The sequence below is a fragment of the Aulonocara sp. 'chitande type north' Nkhata Bay genome, linkage group LG6 (assembly GCF_057382095.1).
Source record: "Aulonocara sp. 'chitande type north' Nkhata Bay isolate Kocher_YH1m ecotype deep benthic linkage group LG6, A_spYH_male_GT1.1, whole genome shotgun sequence".
Taxonomy (NCBI): domain Eukaryota; kingdom Metazoa; phylum Chordata; class Actinopteri; order Cichliformes; family Cichlidae; genus Aulonocara; species Aulonocara sp. 'chitande type north' Nkhata Bay.
The window spans coordinates 31,486,997-31,509,344 of record NC_141349.1 but is presented as its reverse complement, the minus strand read 5'-3'; the positions used below and the strand labels follow the sequence as shown (position 1 = coordinate 31,509,344).

General features: G+C 38.9%; 2 protein-coding genes across 2 annotated transcripts in view; one reads left to right on the top strand and one right to left on the bottom strand.

The window, feature by feature from the left end:
* Positions 1 to 4,079: 4,079 nt before the first annotated feature.
* LOC147328139 (von Willebrand factor A domain-containing protein 7-like) lies at positions 4,080 to 14,703 on the top strand. The gene is made up of 18 exons (XM_086296315.1): positions 4,080 to 4,227; positions 4,674 to 4,896; positions 5,414 to 5,621; positions 6,117 to 6,202; positions 6,318 to 6,411; positions 6,533 to 6,661; positions 6,762 to 6,948; positions 8,712 to 8,881; positions 9,126 to 9,238; positions 9,488 to 9,604; positions 9,954 to 10,157; positions 10,242 to 10,377; positions 10,692 to 10,844; positions 10,975 to 11,067; positions 11,521 to 11,630; positions 12,109 to 12,273; positions 12,535 to 12,858; positions 13,529 to 14,703. The coding sequence occupies exons 2-18, from the start codon at positions 4,702 to 4,704 to the stop codon at positions 14,024 to 14,026; spliced, it is 2,982 nt and encodes a 993-aa protein (XP_086152441.1). The 5' UTR covers positions 4,080 to 4,227; positions 4,674 to 4,701; the 3' UTR covers positions 14,027 to 14,703.
* Positions 14,704 to 18,204: 3,501 nt separating this feature from the next.
* LOC147328138 (cytoplasmic phosphatidylinositol transfer protein 1-like) overlaps positions 18,205 to 22,348 on the bottom strand; it is a 77,491-nt gene continuing 73,347 nt past the window's right edge. Inside the window, exon 9 of the mRNA XM_086296314.1 lies at positions 18,205 to 21,987. Coding sequence (XP_086152440.1) covers positions 21,632 to 21,987 — 356 coding nt within the window. The 3' untranslated portion in view covers positions 18,205 to 21,631. The remainder of the gene's footprint in view (positions 21,988 to 22,348) is intronic.

Below are 22,348 nucleotides of genomic sequence, written 5' to 3'. Positions count from 1 at the left end.
CAGTCGTCCTGTCCCCTTGGCAGAAAAACAGCCCCATAGCATGATGTTTCCACCCCCATGCTTCACAGTAGGTATGGTGTTCTTGGGATGCAACTCAGTATTCTTCTTCCTCCAAACACGACGAGTTGAGTTTATACCAAAAAGTTCTACTTTGGTTTCATCTGACCACATGACATTCTCCCAATCCTCTGCTGTATCATCCATGTGTTCTCTGGAAAACTTCAGACGGGCCTGGACATGCACTGGCTTCAGCAGCGGAACACGTCTGGCACTGCGGGATTCGATTCCCTGCCGTTGTAGTGTGTTACTGATGGTGACCTTTGTTACTTTGGTCCCAGCTCTCTGCAGGTCATTCACCAGGTCCCCCCGTGTGGTTCTGGGATCTTTGCTCACCGTTCTCATGATCATTTTGACCCCACGGGATGAGATCTTGCGTGGAGCCCCAGATCGAGGGAGATTATCAGTGGTCTTGTATGTCTTCCATTTTCTGATGATTGCTCCCACAGTTGATTTCTTCACACCAAGCTGCTTGCCTATTGTAGATTCACTCTTCCCAGTCTGGTGCAGGTCTACAATACTTTTCCTGGTGTCCTTCGAAAGCTCTTTGGTGTTGGCCATGGCGGAGTTTGGAGTCTGACTGTTTGAGGCTGTGGACAGGTGTCTTTTATACAGATGATGAGTTCAAACAGGTGCCATTCATACAGGTAACGAGTGGGGGACAGAAAAGCTTCTTACAGAAGACGTTACAGGTCTGTGAGAGCCAGAGATTTTCCTTGTTTGAGGTGACCAAATACTTATTTTCCACCCTGATTTACGAATAAATTCTTTACAAATCCTACCATGTGGATTCATGGATTTTTTTTTCACATTCTGTCTCTCACAGTTGAAGTGTAGCTCTGGTGCAAATTACTGACCTCTGTCATCATTTTAAGTGGGGGAACTTGCACAATCGGTGGCTGACTAAATACTTTTTTGTCCCACTGTGTGTATGTATGTATATATATATATATATATATATATATATATATATATATATATATATATATATATATATATATAATGTTCTTCCTCTACAGGCCCCCCCCCCCCCCCCAATTTTTGCACATGTCAAGGAGTGTGTCAGGCTACATTTCACTGTGTGTTATACTTGTATAACTATGCATGTGACAAATAAAGAACCTTGAACCTTGAACCACAGAAAAGGGTTAGCAGAGATTTCCAAGAAAAAGAAAATGTGGTATGGACATCACCAAATGTTGATGTCCATGGGTTAATGTAAAAATCTTTGTAAAAACCCACTGCGTTAAAGTATGGAGAATCAAGGCTGAAAGCGTGATTGATTGTTTGATTTAAAAGGCACTGTGGTTGTGTGCAGAAACTAAACTACGAGAAATGTTACTCTACAAGTGGTCACTATCATATCCTTGTTCTTTTGCCATTTTCTGTTAATAGCATTCTTTCAGCGTCAGCATCTATTGTCAGAGCAAAGAAGTAAAAGCAAACGCAAAAATATGTCAGTTAGTGCACTACTGTCACTATAAACATAGGTTATCGAGATTCAAGATATTCAAGACAAAATATGACTTTGCTTAATCAACAGAAGGGAAGCTCATGAATGCCTTTGTGTGGGTTAGCAGGTCTTTTGTTTATTATTAAACTAGTGAGACTGTGAAAGCTTCCATCATGTCAACTGTTGTGACACACCCATTTGAAGTGCTGATAAATGTATTTGTCTTGAAAGTGGACAGTGGTATTACTATGTGTGGGGCAAGAGCTGTGTGGCCATTAGCACAAAGTCTCTGCACGATGTAGCTCACTGTCTTTTAGTATTTGGGAAGTATTTTATGTCTCTTTGTCGTTCTGTTTTTTCCCCTCTGCTTAAGAACCTTTTATACCTCTATTCATAACAGGTTTTAACTCTCACACAGTATTCTTTGTTTTGTTTTGGGGGGGGGGGGGGGGGGGGGGGGGGTTATTAGGTTTTATGGTCCAAAGTAAAGAACATGTTGTCTAAAACTTGCATTTAAAGTTAACATTCTGCATGTTCTGCTGTTAGTGTGTGGTTTAATACAACCTCAGAAAGTTAACAGTAAGTGTAAAGAAACTGTTAGGACTAAATCTTACATTTGGGTTCAGGCAGTGTCTACTTCTTAACTGATATCTTCTAATAACTTTAGGTAATATCAGTTATTGTTTTATGTGAATTAGCTTAAACTAGAAGTTAATTTAAAATCTTCTCTGACTGACAACAACATAAAAATGAACTTGTTCATGAGGGGAAATTGCCCCAAAAAAAGAAAGAAAGAGAAGAGAAGAGAAACATAAAACCATGTGTTTCTTTCCTTTCAAAGAAGAATATAATTCTAGTTCTAACAGGAACAGAAGACATCACCAAATGCTGATGTCGATGTAAAAATCATTGAAAAAATGCACTGAATGAAAGCTGATGTAAAATCATAGCTAAAAGGCTGCACTTCAATGCTGATTGTTTGGTTTAAAAGACACTGTGGCAGTGTGCAGAAATATGACTATAACAAATATGCCTGTCGAGCTGAAAAATGTTACTCTGTAAATTGTCACAATTCACACGTTGCTCTTTTTGTGATTTTCTATTGATAAAGTTCTAGAGCATTCTTTGAGTATTAGGCCCTTCTGTCAGACCAGAGAAGTAAAAACAGGTCAGCCAGTACACTATAGGCTACTGTTGCAAATAAAGAGAGATTATCTTGGCTATCTCGTTTTAGTTTGTACTCAATGATTCAGACCACAGTTAATACATGAAACAAAGATTCAAGACAAAATATGACATTGTGCAAGACTGTGAGGCTGAAATTGCACAGTGCAGATAAAATTCTTACTGAAAACCCGTCTGAAGGGTTCTTGTGCAATTATTTGTAAATGACTAAAAGTTGAGATTCCAAGTACATCGGGTTACAGTTTATTCACTTAGAGATTCATCATAGTTTCGTTGTGCATGTACAATGAAAATCAAGGGCTATTTTATTCTATTCTGTATCTGATCAACTCAAAGCTTAGACTTCATTACCATCACAAAACAGCCGCACCATCACAGATGTAGCCGCGCCAAAAAGAAAAACAGTGAAAGTACACACATCAGGGACAAGAAAAAAAATACACCTCAGCACAAAAAAGCACACGAATATTCACATTTACACCATGTAAAGCACGTGACATGCATCGGAGGCATTTGGGGTGGGTGAGTGCGTATCTGTTTCAGTGTACATGCATGTGTATGTGTGTTCTATGTTCAGCATGAGAGAGTGTCCTTTCACCCAGTTAAGCGAAAGTTAACAGTACCCATCGTACCCTTGAAGGATTTTTTTTAGTGATAGATGACAGCGGAGTGTGATTAAAACAAAATGCAAAGGTCAGTTTCATATTCTGTGTGTCACAGACTTCTACGGCCACAGTAAGTGGGTGGGGCTGTGGAATAAAGCTTCATAGTAGTAGTATTTACTCGCCCCACTTTCTGTGTTCAGAAATTTCATTTCATTTCATTTATTTATTCGTTTATTTCACACTTGGTACAACAATTCAAACAAACCAACCACACTTTCTATCAAAAAGCACTACAACCATGTGTGAAAAGGAGCAGGAAGAAGAAAATATTCTTATTAAACCCTGCCCCCTATCTACAATCCAATTTATATTACAAGTTGGCACCAAAAATCAAGGAACAAACTAACATTAACATTTATCTCCGGTCCTAACCCAAACCAAACAACAAATTTACAATCAGAATATACCACTCCACGTAGTAACAAGGTAACAATGAAATGAGAGTTAGATTACTACATTCAACTCCATACTCAAACAACTTATACGCTGGAATATTCCTTTAACTGAAATTAGTATTCATAGATAAGTGACAGATTAGCAACCAGTACAATATGTGTCATTTTGTTATACATTTACTCATACTCTTGATGTCACACTAAGATGCACAGATGATAAAACAAAAGCAGTTTGTGTGGGTGTTCTTTGGAATTCATCAGCTTAAGGGAGGCACAAATATAAGAGGAATGATTCAGAGCACACACACACACACCCAAAGCACACTCAGATGCAGCCTAGAATTGAAGCAGAAAACACACATCTGACTATAGACTATAATCTACTTGAGTAAACAAAGTCTCACACTGAAGAAGTTCTAAAGACTGAATCCTACAAAACTACCTAAGAACGACCTAAGAACGGTTCACACAGGTAAGATGGACAGTGAAACCTTTTTATAGTGTATCATAGAATTATTTTGGCATCTTAAACATATGTTGTACCATCTGTTTTTTTCCTAGTATCCCATTTGTTTTTTCTATATTATTTTCAATATTAATGAATGGAAGTAAATGACCAATGCATTTGTATCAATCGTTTTTACATCTAAGTAAAATGTGAGGTCCAGTATAAAATTATCATATGATGTAGTGCTGATGTTAATAGCGTTAATCTGTTTAATAAAATATCAAACATGATCATTTCCACTTACTTTCAATGTGTAATAGTTGCACTGCTTTACATTAACTGCAAAGGCAGTCTCTGTGCTTGATCACATCCTTTTTGTCCCAAAAGGTTGATTCTGTTCAAATTGTCATGACCATTGATGAGAATAAACATTCATGGGGAGTTTCCATCAGGATTTCTTTTTCTTTCAGCATTACCATCCGGCCTACCTGCTCGACTATGACTACCAGGCAGTCAGTGATGCTTCTGGTGGTGCTGGTCCTCTCCCTCCCAGGTCTTATTCATAGCTTTAAACCACTCTTCAATTCGAATTCATTCACCCACCGTGAAATCACACGAACAGCAGTCCTTCGAAAGACAGCAGAGGTCTGCCGAGATATCGCTGCTTCTAAAGGACTGGACTTCAATCTGATTGTGAGTTAGACTTACAAAGAAACACAGCAAGAACAGTGATACATCTGTGCTTCGCTTAGTGTTTAACACTAACGAAAGAATATATGTTATTCTCATTCTAATGTTGTTGAGTGGAGAAATATATCAGTCAGCCACAACATGAATTACATTTTTCTTCGTACAGTTCAGTGTTGTGCTATAAAACCTCGTGTCCTACTATTCATGTTGGTGTCACTTTGATACATCCATCTGCATACATAATGACAAAGATTCTGTTGGATTGTGCTCAAGCAAGCCCAGTCAACAGAGGCCACACTGCTGCCAGTGGCCTCTTATCAAAATTAGCGGTGTCACCAGTGGGACCTGCACTTTATTACTATGTACTATATTACGCACAAACTATTTAGATGGTCATAATTGCTGATGATGAGATAAGACTACTCTTACCTTTAGTGCAATAGTTAGTACTAATTTTGGTTAACATGCGAATAAGATACATAATACAAGGAGTTGTAATATACAAATTTATTGTCTCCAGATTGATAACAACTTGTCAGCTGGCGAGGTGCAAAGGGCCTGTTCGTCTATGGATACCGTCACATCTTTCGTTTCCACCATCAAGTTTGAAACTGCCATTGTTTCTATGTACCTCAGCAATGCAGAGGTGGATGGAGTTTTTTTACTGAGTGCAGCGCGCCATTTTGACGATGAGACCTTCCAGGAAGGACGGGATATCATCACTGAAGGTACCTCAAAGCTTGTCAATAATAGTTTTATAATGAAAATAATAATGTTATACTATGTATAACTAACTCATGTGAATACAGATCTATAGAATTCAACAGCCTAATGAAGAAAAGTGTTTAGAATTAGGGTTTGGTAAATAACAGAAAATCAAAAAACAAAAACTGAAATCTAGAAAGAATTTTTGTAACATTTCTCATTTCAACAAGGTTTGTAGCAATTCCCACAAAAGTCTTACATACTTGAAAGTTCTATATCTAGGGAAGGAAAGTGATGTTACAGATTACTTCAGTACTCAACAAACAAGACTTGTTTGTCAGTTGGAACTGCCAACTTCAATCAGAAATCTTGCAGAATAACATCTTCAACATTCACACACACACACACACACACACACACACACTGTAACACTGCTTTGAGTGGATAAAGACTGGTGATGTAATGCTGTAATTCAGGTTTTGCAGCTTGTGTCTAATCTGTTGTATTTTAATAATAAGGTGCATCTGTGGTGAAGGCGCATGCTAAGATAGAAAACTATATCCAAGGGAGGTTGTCTCTAGGGCAAATCTGTCACACTCTACAGGTACCGATACTTAATTTACTGCTAATTTGTTAAGACTGCTAGATGACAGCATTGTGTAATTAAAACAAAACGCAAAGGTGATATTCTAAATTTGTTTCATTTTCTGTATATGAAGGACTTCTACAGCCACAGTAACTGGGTGGAGCTGGGAAATAAAGCTCCATACAGTGCTCTGATCAGACCTGACCAACCTCTTAAGAACTTGGCAGGTAGGAGTTGAGAATTTCCAGTTTAAATATGATCTAGATTAAATTTGTAGTAGTATTTGTAATGTTTACTTTCAAAATATAAATCAATATTTTTTTTCTTATTTATTTGATATTTCTGCAGGACAAAATACTCCAACTTGCAGAAGTTGCGTAGGAGAGAACTGTACCAACAACATTCTGCCTGATGTGCTGAACCAGGGACTTCTGACATCAGGCTACTTTAGCATCATCTCCTCATCAAAACCTACAGGTAACTTGGAGCAATCATCTCTTTTGATGTGTTATGATAAAGTCTTTGTATGTTTTCAATATCTCTTGACAAAATGATAAAATGTTATCCCTGTTCAAAGGTAAATGCAGTCACGGTGGATCTGCTGATCGCACAAGCAGGAGGGATCCAGTGGGCGGGATCAATAAGGATACACTTGATTCCAGTCATGGCTTCCGTCACAATGAAGCAGCTAATCTGGCTATTCGTGCCACCATGGAGCTTCTGGAGGACATCAGATTAGCATCTGGAGACACAAACTTCACGAGGTAAAGCTAGCTCTCAAGTGTCACACGAGAGGAAACAAATGTGGGGAAAATGGAGCTGCAGCACATGATAAAAAATAAACACTTAAACATTCCTGCACCTCTTGCTTTTTATTGAATTGATCATCATTTTTAGATTAGATTTAGATGTGCGGGATAAAAAAAAATGGTTTGTCTGAGGTATTTCTGTGCATGGAGCTATATTTTTCTGCATCTCAAATACAGACGTTGTAGACTGCCACCATTTCTGTTTCAGTTTCTAGTGGCCTTTTTATAAGCTTCATCTTAGCTGACAGAGAAGTGTCAGAGCTGTGGTCTTCTGTTGCTGTAGATAGCCTACTTCAAGGTTAGAGGTGTTGTGCATTCAGAGATGGTCTTCTACATAGTGAGTGGTTATTTCTTTCTTATTCACCTAAAGCACTCTGGTCACCAGTCTCTTGTAACCTCTGACATCAACAAGACATTTTCACCCAGAGAACTGCAGCTCACTGGATATTACTGTCTCCGTAAACACTGGAGATGGTTATGTGGCAAAATCAAAGTCGAACAGCAGTTTTCTGCAGCACTCAGACCAACTTGTCTGGCAGCAACAACTAAGCCACGTTCTAAGTCACTTAAATCTTCCTCTCCTTTTCTGATGCTCGGTTAAAACTTCAGATCATCTTGGACATGTTCACATGCCTAAATACATGGGGTTCATGCAATGTGACCTGATAGTTAGATAGTTGTGTTAACGAGGAGTTAAACAGGTGTTCCTAATAAGTGTATTTTTCCCTGCTAATGAATTAAGCATCAATGAAACCATAGTTTCATTGATGCTTGTGAAAAAAGAAAATGCATAGGCTTTGACAATCATCATACTCTTAAAGACTACTGCGTCATCATGCGTAGCTGCTGTTAGCACCACTCCAGTCTGTGTTCTCATCTCTGCTTTTTGCGGATGATGTGGTTCTGTTGGCTTCATCGGGTGGGGGCCTCCAGCTCGCACTGGAACCGAGTGTGAAGCAGCGGGAATGAGGATCTGCACCTCCAAATCTGAGGCCATGGTTCTCAGCCGGAAAAGGGTGGAGTGCCCACTCCGGGTCGGGGATGAGTTCCTGTCCCAAGTGGAGGAGTTCAAGTATCTCGGGTCTTGTTCGCGAGTGATGGGAGAAGGGAGCCGGAGATCGACAGACGGATTGGGGCTGCAGCCTCAGTAATGCGGACGCTGCACCGGTCCGTCGTGATGAAGAGGGAGCTGAGTGTAAAAGCGAAGCTCTCAATTTACCGGTCAATCTACGTCCCTACCCTCACCTATGGCCACAAGCTGTGGGTAGTGACCGAAAGAACGAGATCGCGGATACAAGCGGCAGAAATGAGCTTCCTCCGAAGGGTGGCTGGCCTCTCCCTTAGAGATAGGGTGAGAAGTTCGGCCATCCGGGAGGGGCTCAGAGTAGAGCAGCTGCTGCTCCACATCGAAAGGAGCCAGCTGAGGTGGTTCGGGCATGTCCCACCGGGAGGAGGCCCCGGGGCAGACCCAGGACACGCTGGAGAGATTATATCTCTCGGCTGGCCTGGGAACGCCTTGGTGTTCCCCCGGATAGGCTGGAGGAGGTGGCTGGGGAGAGGGAGGTCTGGGCCTCTCTGCTTAGGCTGCTGGCCCCGCGACCCGGCCTCGGATAAAGCGGATGAAGATGGATGGATGAAACCATAGTTTCAAAGAAATCAGATTAATAATACGAAAATATGTAATTTGTTGTTGATTTTTCTAATGTTTGTTTCTACAGACTGATGGGCCTCTCCCAGTCTCCTGTGTTGTGTTTTGTCATAGACACAACAGGAAGTATGAGTGATGACATTGATGAAGCAAAGAGGGTTTCTTTTGAGATCATTGACAGAAAAAGAGGAACAGGAGAGGAACCCTCTGGTTATATATTGGTACCTTTCAATGACCCAGGTAGATCATTTACAGGACGAATTTGTGCTTTGTTATGTAGAAAAGATGTTGTTTGAAAAGAATATTGTAATAATGATTATTACATTATTATAGACTTAATTTGGGAGTTAATTTTCTGTTTTCCATATGAATGAGAATATAATAGCAGCTGTGTTTGTAGCAAATCTTTAAAAGAGCAAATGTGTCACTTTGAACATTTTTTTTAAATTCTCTATGTTTTCTATATCTTTTCTTCCATGTGCAGATTTTGGACCGATAGTTATGACATCTAATGCAGACATCTTCAAAGGAAAGATCAACAGTTTGACTGCGGATGGAGGAGGAGATGCCCCAGAAATGGCCTTGTCTGGACTGCAGGTGTTAACAACACAACAAACTGTTTTCCACTTTAGACAAAAGTTTAAAAACATCATATTTGATTTGGGAGAAAAAAATGGTATAGAAAAAGTATAGACACAGTATTCTCAGAATGACCTTTTATTATTAAACACGTGTAGTTGAGGTGGCCAGAAATGCCACTTTTCACTCAGACTGTATTTTTTATTATTATTATTAATTATTAATTGTTGATACTTTGTCCTGTCTTTCATACAAATAATATTGAAGCTTGCACTGACAGCAGCTCCACCCTTCTCTGAGATTTTTCTCTTCACTGATGCTCCAGCTAAAGACGCCCACCTGAAAAACACCATTATTGCTCTTATAGAGAGCACCAAATCTCAGGTAAGAGTAAACTTTGTATCATCCTTGCTCTTAAAAATGTCATTTTTGGCATGTAACATCTGATAATTTGTATAACATTTGTCTTGAAATGAAGAACATTATCTGAAGTTCGGAGGGACCAAACTTTTTAAACAGGTGCCCCACACACCTGTATGTGTGTTTTTTTCTGTGCTCCAACCTCCTTTCCTTTGCATGTTTTTCATCGTCTGTCAAGGCTGCCAGGCCTGAAAGCTGCTGCCTCTGGCCTAGCTCATTGATTACCATTCATCTTTCATCTTCATTATCAATAAATGTTTTCCACTTAGGCTTGTGGTCCTAACTTTTAAGATTTTTTTCCTCATCCTTGCAGGTTACTTTCATGCTCACAGGCTTTGCAGCAGGTCGACGGCGCCGCAGAACCTCTCAGGGTGTGGCTCCACGTGTAATGGGTCGATCTGCTGTCCAGTTATACCAAGACCTAGCTCAAGCTTCTGGAGGTCAGGCCATTCAGGTCACTAAGTCAGAACTCTCTCTGGCTACCAGTGTTATAGTAGACTCATCAGCCAGCGCTGTGGTAAGACATCAATCAAGAGAATCATATCGGACTGAAGATCACACTGTGTGAGTAAATGTGATGTTTCTCTCCTTTTTCTCTTAGGTGACAGTTTTTCAGGCATCAAGGAATCCTGGAAGGCCTGACAGTTTTAATTTTACTGTTGATGGTTCATTACAGAACATAACAGCTTACATCACAGGAGACTCAGCTCTCACCTTCAGCCTCACCAGCTCCACAGGTTTTGTCATCATGAATGTCTGTTTACCCTGTAGCAAATATGATAGAAATTTAAGCTCATGTATGCAAATTGAATGCATATAGTATATTATTATACTATATTTAATATTTATAGTATATATACTGTATATATACATATTATTTATTTATTTTTAATTTAATGAGAAGGTTCACGAAACACATTTTCTGCCGAGTATTTCATGGTTCAGGCTTTTAATTCTAAGGCTCTATTTGATGCATTTGTTTTATTAAACTTCTACTTCTTACACTGTCATGTTGAAAACACCTTTATAATTGTTTGTCCCTCTCCTCCAGGTGTATCTCAGACTTCCAGTCAGTCCAGTGGGCCTTTGGCATTTGTCACCACAGCAGGAAACTTGCGTCGTTTAAGCCTCAACACTGATAATGAAACAGGTCTATGGCAACTCAGTGTTAGCTCAAGTAACCCTTACCTAGTTAAGGTTACAGGTCAGTATTATGGAAGCTGATTTTTAGGCTCTGAGTTACATGAAATGTTTTAGAAAAAATGTATTTACAAGGTCTGTTTCTACTTCTGAACATACGTATTCCATCCCTTCTGATCTATTTTCTGTATCAGGTCAGAGTTCAGTGGACTTCATTTATAACCTTGTCGAAGAGCATGAGGGAGCCCATGGGGACTTCAGTGTAAAAGAAGGACGTCCTCTCTCAGGTCAGGCTACTTTTATTGTGACTGTTTGTTCATTTTTATAGTTGTAAAGTTCTGTTGTGGTAGACAATTTTCTACATTGTCCAAAGGGTCATCTTTTAATCATCTTTTAATTCAGTGTGCCCCAGGGTGGCTGTGGCTACAATGTAGCTTGCCATCATCAGTGTGTGAATGGGTGGATGACTGGATATGTAAAGCGCTTTGGGGTCCTTAGGGACTAGTAAGGCGCTATATAAATACAGGCCATTTACCATTTTAATCAACAATCATCTGTCTTGAAAAAGTTGCTCTGTGCCCAAAAGGTTTATGCTACATCATGTTACAGTTAGTACAGTTCAAACTTAACTATTCTGTCCTACAGCTTACCTTTTTTATTTTTGCAGGTTGTGTTTCACTTTAAGGGCATGTCATACTGATACTCATTTAGTTACCTTTTTTTCTTCACCTGTCTTTCAGGTGGTGATACCAGCTTCTTGGTCACTGTGACAGAAAGTGAAACAGTAAAGGTCACAGAAGTCACACTGTTTGACAGCTCAGGTCCGACAGAGGTCAAAGGATCATTGCAGGTGTGAGGCCATCTATCTGACAGATAAGGCTTAGTTGAAGTTGGAGTCATGCATCAATCCCAAGTGTCACCAGCAAATCTACAACACAGTGACTGAAAAAGAAATAAACCCATAGTGTTCATTGGTCCAATAGAAATCACGAGCTGTGAATAAACCTCAGTGAACTGAATAAGCATTTCTTTGAAATGATAATATTACTACATACTACAGAGATATTGTTGGCATTTCAGAGCTTAATTAATATTGTGTGAATTTACAAGGCAGAAGTTTTCATTTTAATTAAATGAAGGCCGCTATTTTTTGCCACACTATTTACTAGCAGCCAATTTTCAAACCTTAAATACATGAATGTCCTGCAACATCCACAAATACTCCTCGCACTCGCCCTACCCTGCCATAAGGATGTAGTCATATATTGTTTGGTTTGGTTACTGTTAATCTGTTGACAATGCATGTCGCTGCTTTTTCTCTCATGCAGTCATTAGGAAGCAACGATTTCCTGGTGACATTTAGTGGAATCCCAGCAGGTGAGTTTGTGCTTATCCTGAAAGGAGAGGCCAGCAGCTCCACTTCAAGCTCCACTTCAAGCAGCTTCCAGAGACAAGCGTCCACACAGATCAAGACCTCCAGCATCTCTGTCACTGTGAGATCAGTTAATGTGTGCTTTCTGAAGAATCCTTAACCTCACCATAAGTAAACTGAAACATTTTTACATTGATTTTTTTAACTTTATATAATTTGTAATAGCCATCTATGTAAATAAGTCTACAATCATAAACAACAGCCATTCCTACTGTGCTTCTTTCAGTGTGAAGTCATGTCATTATGCATCAACATATTATTATCTACAATCTTTTAAAAAAAAAATTCCCCTGCTCCTCTCTCCCTCTCTCTTCTTGTCCAGGCTGAAGCCAATAATACCAACATCGAGCCGGGCACTACTATCTCCATCCCCTTCACAGTCGCCACAACTGCTGATGGAGTTATAACTGACTCTGCAACTGAGACATTTACAGTGCGAGTCAGCAATGACCGCAGTTATACTTCCTCTTCACCCAGCAGTGTTACTACTGTAGCAGGCAGTGGAGGTAAAACCAATGGCACCGTGACCCTAACGGCTCCATCCAGTGCTGCATCAGGAACAGACGTGACCCTCACCATTGAGGCAGAAAACGCCGCTGCCACCGACATCAACTATGTAGTTCTCAGGTTTTCTGTGACTGCTAAGGTGAGTGATAATGGTTAGAATATTTTTCAACATTATTCTTAATTCTGTAATAATTAATGATCACGTACATAATATATCAAAAAGAAATTTTTGTTATTTTTATTTCAAATGAAAGATTAAATTTCACACGCAATTCGTTTTAATATTGTTGTCTTGCAGTTACAGTTAGGCTTTATGTGTCATACTTCTCTTGTGAATCATTATACATTAATTGAAACTGAATATGTTAAATTGTTTGTCATGGGTTGCTAGACAAGGACACAAATGCCAGACTGGCTGAAAAAAAATAAAACACACCTTTATGTATAAGAAAGACACGAGAAGCACATCACAAAAATGAAAAAGGGAGAACTGAGGATATTAATACTCAAATGATGATTAGGTGAATGTGGAACAAGTGGGTAAACAAACAAGTGCAAACAATCAAGGACGAGATAAAGAAAGTAAAACTAAATGCAAGACAAAAATAGTATTAAAATAAGACAGAAATGTGAGAGCAAACAGCACAAAGGCAAATACCCAACAAGAAAGACATGGGAGGCGGGATGAACTGAATCTAACTGACACGCAAAGATCTAATTAGTGTTCTTTTCTTTTTATCTTTAATAACTGGTGTGACACATACCCAACCACCCAGTACTTTTCATTCTTTTCATATTTCTGTCTCCAGGTGACAGATGTTAACCGCCCAGTTTGCCAGGTAGTCAACACATCAACCTGTGATTCCACTTCATTGCTTTGTGCTTCCTCCCAGTGGGAGTTCATTGCCAATTTCACTGATGGCATCAATGGAACTGGCATTGAGAGTGTAACCATCAGCCAAGGGAATGGTACTCTGAATATGAGCACAGTGGTTGAAGCAGGGGGTGAGAATATTACCCTGGTTACCTACACTGCCTCCTGCTGCTCACAGATTGTGGAGCTGACTGCTGTAGATAGTGTAGGAAATGTGGGGACATGTGTGGGACAGGCTAGAGTGCTTACCACACCTCCTCCAATGACAATGACCCCTGCAACTACAACAACCCCTGCAAATACAACGACCCCTGCAACTACAACGACCCCTGCAACTACATCTGCAGTTCAAACAACATCCACCGGAGGGTACACTTTGAACATATCAACCATTGTTTGGCTCACTGTTGTGTTCTCTGTACTTTGGAAGTAAAAGAGAACAAATGGAAATTGCACTGTATTTGTAATTTGTGACATATGAGCCAAGTGACCCATCTTTGATTGCTGAGCTGAAATGGCTATGAAGCAACACACTGAGAAAAGTATCTTTAAATACTAACACCTTCTATTACCCAGGCATGTTTTTGTGTTTAAATTGTAAACACTTTAAATACATCAACTTTTTGGCCTGTTAATTTCTGTAATTTCCTAGAATAAATTATTATGTAGTAAACAAGATTATAAAGTGATTCCACTACATAAAATCAGCATTAATGTTCTCTCTTATATTTCTACAGTCAGTCTTTGCATAGGTGGAAATAGAGTATCAAATTCTTTTCAAACTGTCCACTTAACGGAGCAATTTCCTAGTTTTGAAAGCTGCTTTTTCATTCCACAGTATCATGTAAACAGCCATTACTTCCTTTTCTTACCTGCTCCTGGTATCTCTTTCTTATCTCTGAGAAGTCACCAATCCAGACATCTCTTTCTTTGTGTGTTACCACTGAAGATTTGTAACAACCTACTGAAATACAACATTATATATATAAGAACACATACATATAAAAAAATGTTGACTTTAATTAAAACGTAAATAAATGTGATTTTAATCAATTTACAAGTATCACTTAATTGTCTCATTATTAAAGAGGTTACAGATTATAATGGTGTTCCTGCAGTCATTAATGGAGAATTATTTTATATTATTGTTCCAGTGACAAACCAGAGAAAGCATCTGGATTCTCACTGTAGCACCAAGAAAAAACACCATTTAATATGTTAGAAGTGTGCTAAATTATTCTTGAGTGGTTTAACTTTGCCTTTATATTTGGATTCCAAAGCATATTAATAATGTAGTTATTATTACTCAGCTGGAGACTGGAAGGTCATTTTACAATGACAGTTTCTTTCTTTTGAAAGTACTCTGCAATGTTTTGGTTATTCAACAATGCACCAATAAAGTTGAACAGTATGATTACACTATTACACTAACAACAATCTTACGCTAACATATTGCTGAGTAATTGTAATTCCATTACATAAATGGAGTCATGTGAAAAAGAAAGTGCTCAACTTTCAATTGTAATGTCAATCAAATGCATTTGATTAAATGCTCATCAGTGAGTGTGAGCACCTAAATGAAGAGCAGATGTTTTGGTAGTTTACCCATCTGGAGCATACAGGTGTGTGTTAACTGCCGCTACGCATCATGCACACCACACCAACATGTCAGGACAAACACTTCAGACAAAATGTCAAGCACGGTGGTGTAGGGCTGATGATTTGGGCTTTAGAACTAAGTTTCACTTTAAGGGCATGTCATACTGATACTCATTTAGTTACCTTTTTTTCTTCACCTGTCTTTCAGGTGGTGATACCAGCTTCTTGGTCACTGTGACAGGAAGTGAAACAGTAAAGGTCACAGAAGTCACACTGTTTGACAGCTCAGGTCCGACAGAGGTCAAAGGATCATTGCAGGTGTGAGGCCATCTATCTGACAGATAAGGCTTAGTTGAAGTTTGAGTCATGCATTAATCCCAAGTGTCACCAGCAAATCTACAACGCAGTGACTGAAAAAGAAAAATAACATAGTGTTCATTGGTCCAGTAGAAATCACGAGCTGTGAATAAACCTCAGTGAAATGAAGAAGCATTTACTTGAAATGATAATATTACTACATACTACAGAGATATTGTTGGCATTTCAGAGCTTAATTAATATTGTGTGAATTTACAAGGCAGAAGTTTTCATTTTAATTAAATGAAGGCCGCTATTTTTTGCCACACTATTTAATAGCAGCCAATTTTCAAGCCTTAAATACATGAATGTGCTGCAACATCCACAAATAGTCGCCCTACCCTGCCATAAGGAGGTAGTCATATATTGTTTGGTTTGGTTACTGTTAATCTGTTGACAATGCATGTTGCTGCTTTTTCTCTCATGCAGTCATTAGGAAACAACGATTTCCTGGTGACATTTAGTGGAATCCCAGCAGGTGAGTTTGTGCTTATCCTGAAAGGAGAGGACAGCAGCTCCACTTCCAGGTCCACTTCAAGCTCCACTTCAAGCAGCTTCCAGAGACAAGCGTCCACACAGATCAAGACCTCCAGCATCTCTGTCACTGTGAGAACAGTTAATGTGTGCTTTCTGAAGAATCCTTAACCTCACCATAAGTAAACTGAAACATTTTTACATTGATTTTTTTAACTTTATATAATTTGTAATAGCCAACTATGTAAATAAGTCTACAATCATAAACAACAGCCATTCCTACTGTGCTTCTTTCAGTGTGAAGTCATGTCATTATGCATCAACATATTATTATCTACAATCTTTTAAAAAAAATAATTCCCCTGCTCCTCTCTCCCTCTCTTCTTGTCCAGGCTGAAGCCAATAATACCAACATCGAGCCGGGCACTACTATCTCCATCCCCTTCACAGTCGCCACAACTGCTGATGGAGTTATAACTGACTCTGCAACTGAGACATTTACAGTGCGAGTCAGCAATGACCGCAGTTATACTTCCACTTCACCCAGCAGTGTTACTACTGTAGCAGGCAGTGGTGGTAAAGCCAATGGCACCGTGACCCTAACGGCTCCATCCAGTGCTGCATCAGGATCAGACGTGACCCTCACCATTGAGGCAGAAAACGCCGCTGCCACCGACATCAACTACAGTGGGGCAAAAAAGTATTTAGTCAGCCACCGATTGTGCAAGTTCCCCCACCTAAAATGATGACAGAGGTCAGTAATTTGCACCAGAGGTACACTTCAACTGTGAGAGACAGAATGTGAAAAAAAAATCCATGAATCCACATGGTAGGATTTGTAAAGAATTTATTCGTAAATCAGGCTGGAAAATAAGTATTTGGTCAATAACAAAAATACAACTCAATACTTTGTAACATAACCTTTGTTGGCAATAACAGAGGTCAAACGTTTACTATAGGTCTTTACCAGGTTTGCACACACAGTAGCTGGTATTTTGGCCCATTCCTCCATGCAGATCTTCTCGAGAGCAGTGATGTTTTTGGCCTGTTAATTTCTGTAATTTCCTAGAATAAATTATTATGTAGTAAACAAGATTATAAAGTGATTCCACTACATAAAATCAGCATTAATGTTCTCTCTTATATTTCTACAGTCAGTCTTTGCATAGGTGGAAATAGAGTATCAAATTCTTTTCAAACTGTCCACTTAACGGAGCAATTTCCTAGTTTTGAAAGCTGCTTTTTCATTCCACAGTATCATGTAAACAGCCATTACTTCCTTTTCTTACCTGCTCCTGGTATCTCTTTCTTATCTCTGAGAAGTCACCAATCCAGACATCTCTTTCTTTGTGTGTTACCACTGAAGATTTGTAACAACCTACTGAAATACAACATTATATATATAAGAACACATACATATAAAAAAATGTTGACTTTAATTAAAACGTAAATAAATGTGATTTTAATCAATTTACAAGTATCACTTAATTGTCTCATTATTAAAGAGGTTACAGATTATAATGGTGTTCCTGCAGTCATTAATGGAGAATTATTTTATATTATTGTTCCAGTGACAAACCAGAGAAAGCATCTGGATTCTCACTGTAGCACCAAGAAAAAACACCATTTAATATGTTAGAAGTGTGCTAAATTATTCTTGAGTGGTTTAACTTTGCCTTTATATTTGGATTCCAAAGCATATTAATAATGTAGTTATTATTACTCAGCTGGAGACTGGAAGATCATTTTACAATGACAGTTTCTTTCTTTTGAAAGTACTCTGCAATGTTTTGGTTATTCAACAATGCACCAATAAAGTTGAACAGTATGATTACACTATTACACTAACAACAATCTTACGCTAACATATTGCTGAGTAATTGTAATTCCATTACATAAATGGAGTCATGTGAAAAAGAAAGTGCTCAACTTTCAATTGTAATGTCAATCAAATGCATTTGATTAAATGCTCATCAGTGAGTGTGAGCACCTAAATGAAGAGCAGATGTTTTGGTAGTTTACCCATCTGGAGCATACAGGTGTGTGTTAACTGCCGCTACGCATCATGCACACCACACCAACATGTCAGGACAAACACTTCAGACAAAATGTCAAGCACGGTGGTGTAGGGCTGATGATTTGGGCCTTAGAACTAAAAAAAAGAATAGATACACATTTGTAATAGCTAATAAAGTTTATTTCAGAAAAAAGTAAAACCATAATTACAACAAAGAACCAAATTAACCTTGAACTGCAATAAAAATATAGCAAATGCAATAATAGTATAAGTGGAAGAACTAAGAGCAACTTCCAGCAGCTAAACAAGAATGGCACTTCTGGGGCCTGTGTCACAAAGCACAATTAACGAAGAAAGTTTGATGAGCCAGAAACGTACACATGCTGCAGTACACTGAGCTGTGCTTTTACTCAGTGACAGATCCCAAATAACTCCATGACTCTGCTTTGTGACACAGGCCCCAAATATCAGGAGACAGCACGACAGCCTGGCCGAATGCAAACTACATCAGGAAGAGGGGAGGAGGAGTGAAATGTTTGGTCCTCTTGACAAAAGAAATGGTGATAAACTCATTTTTAAAACCATTTTTCTCTGAACAATACATCATCACTAAATCAAAGTACAGCAGGTTTACTACATAAAGGAAAACAGAAGAGCCAATCAACCCTCAATAAACATGGCGAGTAAACATCAAAGCAGCCACACCACTAAAAAGAAACGCTTCATTTTGTTGTACGACTTGGAAAATAATATTGCCCCGCAGGGTCATCAAAAGCAACCGGAGTCAAAAGTGCACCACTACGATGAGGAACTTTGATACTTAACTGAGAAAAGTAAACATAACCAAATTCAGTATGCTCAATAGATGACAGCTTCATTGATTAGACACATATCAAGCCTAGATCTAGAATAAAACAGACATTTGAATCCATGTCTGTGAAAATGCCATCCTAATCACACAAACACAAAAGAGTAACCTTCTTTGTCTGCTTTAAGCACATTCATGTCACATCAGTAATGAAACTTTGAACAGGTTCAATATAAGAAATCTACTATATTAATCATTAACAACAGTATTTACAATACCTAATGTGTTACTCTTTTAAACAGAGCAGAGCTTAATGTTACACAGTTGGATATTTTGCATTTTATTAATAGCCCATGGTAGATCGAACATGTCCCTGGATCTCTTTGTTCCTGACAAGAGAGGTGGTCAATACCAGAGTTGTAAGTATGTATAAGCTTATACATAACAGATCAACAAAGGGCCAATAACCAGAATATAGCATTTGTATCCTCAGAAGGCAAAGACAAAAGCTACAGTTACAGATAAATGGCTACAGTTTTTTTTTCTGTTTTTTAACAAAAGCAAGTGAGAAACTGTACAAAATAGTAACAATATTGTAGGAGAAGACCATCGAGGATCTTCTCTTTGACCTTCTCTCTCTGAAGTTAATATGCTGTAATATGGGACTTTGGTCCAACAAACCCAACAAGACAGTAATGTAACACATTCCTTCATTGTCAAATAAGGTGTCAAAGACTGGAAAGTGCAAAATGCATTGCGCTGTAGGTTGGTAATCGCATAAGGAGGGGGGAAGCGAACAAATAATTTCTTTACTAAAACATAACAAGTTAGCCCTGTTACTTGAAAATCTGGTGGTGTCATTTGATATGATGGACTTGATCTGATTATGTTGCAATTCAGCTACTTTATGTGACGTTTTATCCCATTTTTATTCTTAAATGCAGCATTTGAGCCAGGAAAAAGCCGGGAAAGAAGAATGCAACAGCATTTTGTGTGTCTGTTGCTTAAATATAAGAGTTTGGTTTACACACATGTCGGTAATTATATAATTCTGCATGCAGAGGCACTGAGTTCAAAGAGTTTATAGGCCTACAGAGTATATTCTCTGGACATGCTTTCATTTCACTTCAAATTTGGATGTTATATTTTACAAAATGACTACAGACTTCAAATGTAAGCATTCGTTATTCTTACGCGGTTCAATCACCAAATATATCAAATCATCCATTTACATTATATCCATCTACTTCATATAATATGTGGTGTGAAAAATCCATGCAGCATATATAAAAACCTGTCTTTGATTAATACCATTTTTTTATTCCTTCACAGGACAAATTGTCATCCTGGCGGTTTTGGATGATAATAGCTCACTACAAATGACACTTCTGTTTTAAAACTGTTTTCTGCCAACACTGGTGAGACAAAAAAGTAAGCACTTCTGCAAATACTTTGCACCTAATGAGGCACATACTCAAGTCAGCTTGACGCACGTGCCCTTCTCCTCCAATCAAACACTGAGTTGCTGCTACCTCCACTATGCACAAAACAAAAAGAAAAACCTCCTCAAAAATGGCCTTGTTCCTGCATGTGACGTAAAAGTGACTCGCTGATTTGATCAAAAAGGATCACATTTATGTCACATGTGATGTCCAGCATTAGTTTCAGGCAACACTTGACTTGGTTGTAATGAAGTACTTTTGTTGTACTGACCTCTCAGTCAACTTCAGTAAGATATATGCAGTACCTTTCAACACTGCAACTGTCACGTTAAAACGACAAATGCAGTAATAACAACAGCTTATTCTGAACATGACTGCTAATATGCAAATGCTCCAAGGTTTCTGATGTGTAAACATTTCCAAGGGTTAGGCAGACTAGTATAGTACAATAGTTACTGTATTATGTCAGCGGAGGTACAAAATGCACGTGTTTGGCAATAACCAGGGAGAGAAACACACAGTACAATCCCTGTATTTGGAGTGCGTGCCAGATAGAGTTGGGGGAGACCTGAGGTGTTTACTCTATGATTGTACTGCTCTTGCATCACTTATATTAATGGAGTTCGGAAAACAAAGGAATGGGCAGAGTCTGATCCAACGACTAGTTTGGACGGCTCAAGAAACGGGAGCATCTTTTATGAGGGTTCTTGGCTGTCTTTTCATTTCAATGTATGATTTTTTAACAAATTACATCTACAGTGCTACTCTAGTGCATTTCAATGATTACATTTCTAATTGAATACACGACAGCCATTTTACAAATTCATTCATTTGCACATGTCGTCAAAACTATTAAACACCAATGGCTCTGTGGTGTTAAGGCAACTATTCAAAGTTCGATAGTTCATAGCCAGCCTTTATGGTTGACGATAACAACTAAGGAAACAATGCCAGGAATTTATTCCGATGAGTTAAAGAACTGCTGGTCAAAAAAATAAAATACAATTTGACAAGCTTTGCTTTAATTAAAGACCGTGGGTGGTTGTTAGATTAAATGTGGCTGGTTAGAGTCACAGGAAGAAGAAGCCTGCCACGTCACAGTGGCTTAGCCTACAGCTGCCCTGGATGGTATCAGTGACACTGATGAGGCTTCTAGAGTGATTGTTGTAGAGTGATTGTTGTTTTTTTTCAGGATTATGGCAATTCATTGGATATGGCTAAGGAACTTGACTGTCTTGGGCACTGGTGTTTGGAGGTTAGGCTAGTCTCATTTGGGCACATAAGACAACAGGTACTGGGAATAAGTAAAATAAGGGGTAGGGAAAGAGATTCCAAGTTCTTCTACTGGTCCTCCACTTCAGCAAGCTCAGAATTAGAGGGCGGTGTGGATGGTTGGAGGTGGTTTGAAGTGGGTAATGGGCTTACGGTTGAGCCCTGGGGGACGTCACTTGGAGCTGGGTCAGGAAGGGTCAGGGTTTCTGGGGCAGACTTTTTGCGGGGTCGGTCCTTGGGGACAGAGAGTGACTCAGGCGCATCGGTGCACATGGGTGTGGAGGGGGCGCTGGCAGGGCCAGTGAGGGCACAGGAGGACAGGGGTGTCTCACTGATAGAGATTGACGGGGGAAACATCCCAATCTTCTGGTTCGTGGCCTCCTGGATGGCGCGCTCAAACTCTCTCACCTCATCCATCGTCATGTCTGGATCAGAAATTTTATTTTATTAAGACCAGTGACAGAAAGGTGGACACAACTTTTTAAGCCTTTGTATGAATGTAGAAACGTTAAGCTGGAATGTGTTAACACAGCCACACCTAGAAAATGGTACATGGTCAGTAAAAGACTAAAAAACAAAACAAACCACATATTTACAAAAAAACGTGGATAACGTGAATTTTTTAAGAACCATTTTTTTAGAATCATCATAACTGTTAGTTCAAATTAAATTTCGTTTTTTGGCTTTGTGTGTGAGTAGTTTGACTCAGAATAAGTCGATCCATGAGAACATGTAAAGTCAGCTGTGAACGCTTCAGAGGAGAGTCATCATCAGTTTAAATATAAG